Source organism: Magallana gigas, chromosome 3 (genome assembly GCF_963853765.1).
Source record: "Magallana gigas chromosome 3, xbMagGiga1.1, whole genome shotgun sequence".
NCBI classification, from domain to species: Eukaryota; Metazoa; Mollusca; class Bivalvia; order Ostreida; family Ostreidae; genus Magallana; species Magallana gigas.
The window spans coordinates 54,385,097-54,393,529 of NC_088855.1; the positions used below are offsets into that span (position 1 = coordinate 54,385,097).

General features: G+C 32.1%; 1 protein-coding gene across 1 annotated transcript; it reads right to left on the minus strand.

Annotated features, from left to right (window-relative positions):
• Nucleotides 1-4,693: 4,693 nt before the first annotated feature.
• LOC105332033 (uncharacterized) lies at nt 4,694-7,086 on the minus strand. Its single transcript, XM_011434462.4, has 2 exons — nt 6,836-7,086; nt 4,694-5,109 (listed from the first exon to the last, which is right to left on the minus strand). Exons 1-2 carry the CDS (start codon nt 7,050-7,052, stop codon nt 4,763-4,765), a joined length of 564 nt encoding a protein of 187 aa, XP_011432764.3. The 5' UTR covers nt 7,053-7,086; the 3' UTR covers nt 4,694-4,762.
• Between the last annotated feature and the right edge of the window lie 1,347 nt (nt 7,087-8,433).

Sequence of the window (8,433 nt, forward strand, 5' to 3'; positions counted from 1 at the left end):
TATGTGGGAAACATTTGCAGAAATTCTATTATAAACAGTGTCCTTTAATAAATTTACTGTGTTGTAATTCTCTTTAGTGTAAATAAAGAGTGAAATCAAAACGCAACAAAGTATTGTTTGATTAAAAAAAAATTGTAGTTCTTTTACTGATTCTTTTCAATATGCCAGTGGTGCTGGAATAAAAAATATATTCTCATTAATTTATATTCATTTTAAACTATGGTGGTGAAAAAAAAGTAATTTTATCTTTCTTTATTTGCTATTTTAGTTTTGTAAAACTCTCAACTGGGCATGGTATAATTTCCATGTTTATGTTTATGCCAAAGCTACTACAAAACTTTTATGATTTAGGGGCTAAGGTAAAGAATAGGTAGGAAGTTATGTTAGTCATTCTAACATACCAATTTGTAGTTTTCCTTCTGTTACTTTTTGATCGAAAACAGGTGGCACCAAATATTGCATTATCTCATTGTAAGACAAGTTAGCTCGTATTTCATCAAACAATTCCCAAATGTTGATGTCTTTCAAATAGTAATACGATATAAAGTATATAACACCGATACTGCACAATAACATCTCTTTATCCAGTCAGTAACATTCACATGCATTCACATTATGTTGCCAATTACTTCATTTATTTGTACCACCGGTCTGCTTTTATAGACAGAGGATAAACTGTTATTGATCACGAGTCCTTACAATATGCGAAACATGTTACAAGTTTGGTTTTGTGTTTTTATTCATTGTGACACCGCTAAAATGTTTTAAGAGATCGTCACGTACTTCCCGAAGTCCAAGCTCTTGTAAAAACAGCTCTAATTAAGTTAAACTTAATTGAAGCTTAAATGACGTAAGGTCAAGTATAAACTCATATGTAGAAAGAAAACCTTAAAAAATAAACTGTTTATTAAAATTTATTATAAGTGAATCTAACCAGTTGATTCCCTTACCAATATTGCAAAGCAACTTAATTTATTCTAATACTGAAAGAAGTTGTATAGAGAAGATATTTAAAGGGTGGTTTCTTTTTATGCTATTACACAGTTAAAGCCAAAAAACGATTTCCGTCACCTAAGGGACGTCTATTTAGTTATAAAATTGGACTTTTTATGTTGTTACGCTTACTTAAAACAATTTTTCATAGTGTTTCGTGCAATAAATAACTGCAGGTCGTAAAACAAATTACAGTTACGTGTATATTCTCTTCTCATTACCTTTTTATATATTTTCCCTCTTTGTAAAAATACCATTTTTTGTTCGAATTTATTGATCAGAATATGAATTTTATATTATCATTGTACAAAAAAGCAAGATAAGATTAAAAAAGATTCGAAAACTAAAACCTGAGCCACACAGGTGACCTATTGCAATTAGTTTTCGTCCGTTGCCGTGCGTAGTGTGTCGTGTGTTAATAGTTGAAAATTTTAAAACTTTAAAAATTTTTATAACTACATGACAAATTCTTTTCGAATTTAATATGATGCATCTTTCGGGTAAAAGGGACATGTTAATTTAAGGGTTTTTTTTCATATTTGGCACCGTCTATGGCGCCCCGGGGGTGGCAGAGCCATCAACTTCACAAATTACGTTCAACCTTACATAGATGCTTCACATCAAAGATATTAACCATTTGCCTTGCAGTTTTAAAAATAAGTTAAAAATGTTTATTAATCATAAATGCACAACGCACGATGACGGACAAAAAAAGATATCAAAAGGGCACCCGAGTTACTCAGCACCTAAAAAAGAGACGCACTGCACTTAAACTTCAGCTTGCTTTGACTAGGTGGCATCAATTGTGCAATACAATACAGTAATACACCTGGCATATATGATAGACTGTGAATTTTAGGAGAGACTCTCTCATTGATGGATCTTTAAAACTTCAACGACTGGTCATGGATTTCCAAATGTGGGAGATAGGCCCAACCAAATACTATTTAAAAAACGTCAAAAGATGTTATGGTTTCTAGACATCCAACTTATGTTTCTAGCCTTTGGAAAATGGGATGAGTGCAAAGACAATACTGGCGTAGCTATACCTGGAGCACGGTGTTGAGGGCTGGAAAGCATCAACAATCCTATATTTTGACAAGAGCGTTTGTTCAAAGCAGGCAAAGGGACAAATCAACTGAAACAGATCACGGTGAAAAGACCGATTGCGAAAATGGAAGACTTGCAAATAACACAGTTATTATGTTAGCATGCAGTATAACAATTGATTGGAAAACACCCACAATCCCATTTTACCATTATTTTTTGTAAAGGCAATAGTTTTGGGGGGATCGGTTGACCCTAAAATGGACTTTGTGCCTCAAGACCCGTAACCCGCGTAGCCATTATAAAACTACATAGAAAATGCGCATAAATGAAACATCAAATGACGTTATAACACCATAATTTAATATGTCGTCGTTCATTTTTGCACGGTAACCATAGGAATAAGGGACGGACCACCGAAACTTTGATATGAAGCGGGTAGAATAGGTTCCTTATATGAGAATTAAGCCTGGTAGCAGTTAAAACAGTTCTCACTAGAATATTAATCAAAGTTATAATGAACACATTTTACAATTTATAATCGTAATATATGTCTGACCAGATGTTTGCCGTTCTTATTTCTTCAGTTGTATTACGAAAACGAATATGAGAATACAATGGTAGCATCCATACTACCCCATTTTCATCTTTAGTCAAAGAATCTAATCGGAGTATTTGAGCCTGAAAAGGAATTCGGTTGACATGTCCTCTTGTAATGCTAGTTTGTCCAATGTTTTGGGAGAGCGTATTATCAATAGCCGGAAAACATCCACAATCCCATTAATCTTCAGTCCTGTTTAATAACAAATACGGTTTAAGACATATGAATTGGCGCTCATTAAAATCATGTTTACAAAATCCCTGGTCCGTTTAACAAGACAGCCTAAAATTGTTGACTCTCTATAAAATACAATTTAGAACAAATTGAAAGGGACTGGATAAATAACTTTCACAATCTTTTTCATATTGATCTGGTCTAATGAAAGTAACTGACCAACTAAACCTTATATAATTAATGGACCTAACTTACCTGACCTCTATCTTGTAAAGCTACAAAGGCAAGTGTGGGCAGATTTAAAATTTACAATATCTAATTATTTAACAAGTTACGCTTGTTCTTGTGCGCAGGTGGATTGAGTTGGTGAACACTTTCTTTACTTTTCTATTGGCCGTTGTTCCCATTGGCTAGTATTATCGAATCAGATCATTTCTAGTATTATAAATCCCGGTTACTTTTGATTTTGTTTCACTGTGGGTCCGGCGATTTTGTACACCAACACCTCGCACAAGGTATTTATTGTATTAATTTATATAACATAACTTTTCTTAGTATCTACATAAAGTAAACTAAGATTATAATAAAGTTTAAAGCTTTATTTAAACCGTAACGAATTATTGTGTATAAATTGTATATATATTTATATGTATTTATATTTATTTACAGAATCACCTTTTTGTACATATAAAACATCCTGAACACAGAACCGTGTCTTTATTATTTACTCGGTCACACAGGAATTTTCGTAATTCATAAAATATAGTTCCAAGCAAAGTTTTTACCTATGGGTGAAGTGATCCCAGTTCTTTTAATACATTTATTAAAAGAATATGATACTCGAGACTAGACAAAATTCACACTAATATTAAGTGACCTTCGTTTTCCATCAGAACAAGGGTTATGAAGGGGAAAAAAACACCCGTCGGCACTTAACATTTATGACGGAAATGATCGCAGTGCAATATATTACTTTTTACTCATTGTAAGGTCTTGGAGAACCAATGAACCTCAAAATTTAAGATATTTTAAAATACCCGTTCCTCAAATAGCTTGCCTTGCAAACATGAGACCAGTTGCCTGTAAGCTAGCCGCTGAAATATACGCAATATAATACACTGATATACTTGTGACTACAGAGGGACATATAATAATTTGGGGTATGAATTGCGACCTCAAAAATACGTCTGATATCACGAAAGATGTTGATAAATATATATATATATATATATATATATATATATATATATATATATATATATATATATATATATATATATATATATATATATATATATATTGTTGTACAGCTTTCCTTTTTTTTTAAATACAATGTCATATTTTGTGTTGTTATATTTAGTAATTTAACATTTTTAATTAGTTTTCTCATTATGTCACAAGTAAAATAATCTTATTCTTATACCCTGAAAATTGCTGAATCACACCGGAAATAATTATATTGCCCTCCCGAAATTGTTAAATTATCCTCGCTTACAATAATTCTGAATATTAAGTAAATACGTCGGGTTCGAAATGTAACTAAGCAAACGTAAATCAAATGGCCCTGGGGTTTTATGTCAAAACACTCTAGGGCTTTCATGCAACTGCAACCTCAGTGCAAAAATTCTGGTATCTCGCCCTCAAAGCCATGTAATAATAATTATAAGCATAATATATTATATATGTGTAATTTTCATTATATGATATAATTCAAACTTGTTTTACCCATAAACCAGAACTAAAGTATATAAATATAAAAACTTGTTTTACCAAAGCTCAAAAACTATATATCAGTGATTTTTAAGGTTCGTGCCCTTCAAATTTTAGGAAGCTTTTATCTTCCTTTTAAAGGATAAACCAAGTTATAAAACAAATCAATACATTATATAAATATTTATTTTACGTCGATCAATAAAATCAAATGAATTAATGCAGCCCCCATGACGTCTATGGACGGTCCTCTACGTCATAGTTCAGCGCCCGGACGGTCTCGTCATAATTGTTTAGCATAGACCGTTCCTCTGGTTTGTTAGGGATTGCCTGATCTATGTCCACCGTGTCTAGCTCGGGATCATTTAATTCCTCGGCTCTTTTTTCTTCAACTTGACCTGTTGAATTTGCTGCTGGTTCAGGATTTTCTTCAATTTCAACTGGATTAGAAGTAACGGGCTCATATAATTCATCGGCTCCCGTTTGACCATGACCTGTTGAATTTACTGCTGGTTTAGGATTTTCTTCATCTTCATCAGGACTAGAAGGAACGGGCTCATCTGATACCTCGGCTCTTTTATGATCTGATTAATAAATTTGCATTGAATTAGACTACATATGAGCATGTTTTTTGATGCGTTTTTTTATGTTTCCTTTTTTGAGCTTTGTGAAAAGGGATAGAAATTGAGATTTCAACGTCAATCTTAGAATTTATTGTGTTTATTCTAATTCGAAGAATTCCAGTTTAGAATGGTTAAAATTTCATGAAATAAATAATGTTATAATGACATATCAATGTATGATTTATATGCTACTTATATATAAAGTGCTTAATAAACACATACAGTTTTGACTTAAAAATTTTCAAGTGAATCTTTGGAGGAGAACTCGCATAAATTTTCCCCAGAAATGGCCTTCAGAAGTATAAGCATAAGAATACACTAGGCAAAAATGCTAACACACCACCTACTATTTCTTTGTTTTAGATCTGAACACAACAAAGATTGATTAATAAATCATTTTAATAGTTTATCATAATACAGATAATGAAAAATCATTTGTTGCAAAATTATTGACCAGTTGCTTTGAGTACAGTTTATGAAACATTGGTACCCCCCAATATGTGATTAACATATCAATATTGGGTGTAGCCTCCATTTGCTTGGATAAATGTGATGTGTCTGTCTTGTCGCCTAGTATTTACGCGGCGCTTTGGAATTCTTGCTCGGTCCCTCACACTTCCGGTTTGTACAAATTTCCGGTACAAACTTGCAATTGACATGTGGTGCCTATTAAACAATGTGGCTACCTAAACATGACATTGTTTTAGTAGATAAGCATGCTGCATCATGTTTTGACCAATATCACCGGTAATCGTTAAATTAACATTTTTTCTAACCTCACTATAGGAGCACCTGCAGAGACTATACCAACTGTCCTGCCACGCATTTCTGTGGTCAAACGCGCCATACCCCGTCGGGGTTTTTTGTGAGGTTTTAGTAATGCATGCATCAATAATGAGCACACAAAAAAGAAAATAAAGATTTATTTTTCCAAAAAAAGTGTGAGCACGATTTGAGCATTTCTAAAGATCAGTTACGCTTTGGTTAACATTGCATTCATTTATCCGTTTGGGCATTTAAATGTCTTACTTATAATTAAGGTCACCTATATAAACATTAAATACATCTTAAAATTTTTTTAGAATGTAAATATAATTTTATTTAGCAATTTTGTCTGGTGTATATATCAGGTCCTGACCATTGGCATAGCAACTTAATTGCACGAATTATATATACCTTGTCTGATAACGATAATTCGTAAATATTTTTATCATGCCTATTTGTAAAACATTTCTGACATGATACATGTATTCACAATTCTCTTATTCTCTCTCAATCTCTCCGTTTCCTTCTTTCCCTTTTTTCTTTGTCTCAAAATTGTTGAAAATAATTCTATCAACAGATCTATCAACTGTATTAATGACGCTAAGATATATACATACAAAAACAATTAGCCACTCAAGGCCAAAAAGTACCACACAACACCATTTTTGACTGTGTTGTTTTTGACTAAACATTAATTAATCATTAATTTTGAAAAATTCACAAATTTATTTTTCATTTTTATTTCTCAGTTTAGGAATGATTCAGAGGTTCTTTTCATTTCGACTTAGTTAAAAATGGCATTTTATGTTGAATCACATTGTTGATACAGATTCAGTTTCATAAACTTGCTTAGACAAGGGTTGCTTCATAGAGATATTAGATTTAAAATAATTTTGTGGGAATATAAAAAAAAAAAACATACGCGTAAAGCAGCCCCTGGAATCTCCGACAACTGGACCATATTCTGTACATGAAATGGTTCTCTCACAGTCCCCCTCCGTACTGGAGTGCATGATTTCCCCGGGCCTGTAATGCTTCCCGTTGTAAAAACATCCGGGGGGAGGGCCAGGGGTTGGACCGTCTGGAATCACCATCCCACAACAAACCGGAAGGAGTAGGAGAAGAACAGCGCTCTGCATGGTTCTTGGTATCTTTGTTTAATGAGAACTGTTTCAGTTTACACCTTTTTATAAGCCGGGTATGTCAATGAAATCTATTTTTTTTTTGTCTACTCAGATAACACGTGTAACTGACACATTCTGACCCCGCCTTTTCTAGTATTTTTATGGTTTATCTATTTTATATTTTTCCTCTTGGTTGTATCAATTAAAGGGAGCTCTATACTGTTTATGACAATATGAAAAAACTGTTGACTGACTTACATTCTTACATAACGTTTAAACAAACTCTTCAAAAAAACCATTAAAAAGGTCAGGGTTTGTTTTTTAAATACTTCACGTAATTAAAAATTTTCAATTTTGGTGCTACAACAGATTTGTCCAGTACTAAATATTGTCTTATTGCATTAGTTAGTCACATAGCAGCTTTCTATGGAAAGAAAAAGCTCGTGTCAGAGAAAAGAAAAAATACAGAAAATATGGCTGGTAGCACCACAAACAGTAAACTAGAAAAACAGGTTAAATGAGCAAAGGTTTTGTTGCATTGAGTCCAAAGGAATGTGAAATGATATCCAGATAATGTCTCCGTTAATAACAATCAGGTGATAACGTGTAGTTGATTTTGTAACTTTTTTAAAAGTTATACATGTAATCCTAGTTGAATGGAGTTCATTAAATATCTTGATTTACACGTAATGCAAAATAATTATCGAAATACAAGATTAGCACTATTAGGGCCCATTTTTATATTCATTTGAAAGCAGTGTTTGTGGGAAAGATTTACTATCTAACTGAAGATTCTATAGATGTCTTTGTTTTGTTTTTGCCCATAAAATGCAATTCTTATGTTGGATAGATTTTTTGAAAACATAAACTAGTTTTATGTTTAAAAGTGTTCACGGTTGTCTGTGTTGTCTTAAAGTTTTTAATTTTGACCGTTAGTTTAAGAAATATTTTATTCAAAAATATACATGTAAGTATATAAATGAATCTGGATTGAACAACAGGCAATAATAGCCTATATTAGTTCTCTCCATCTGAGATCAAGGTATAAATATTTATAATACTAATAGTATATACGTATCGTACTTTCCGAAGATTTACATGGACATTTACTAACTTATAAAGAATATAGTAATAAAGGATTAAGATAAATAACAAGATAATGATAGACAAAAAAAACAAGAGAAAAAATAGAGATATATATATACACATAAATAGTACTAGTTATAGTATAATAGGCTCAGTAATTAGTATATGTAAAGTACATTAAGCACAGTGTTACTCATTATTAATTAACATTTTAAAATACTTTACTGTTTTTATAAATTGATGAACTTGGTCAAAAAATGATATATTTTCTGCTAGAGATAGACAATCATATCCATGTAGTAAAATATTA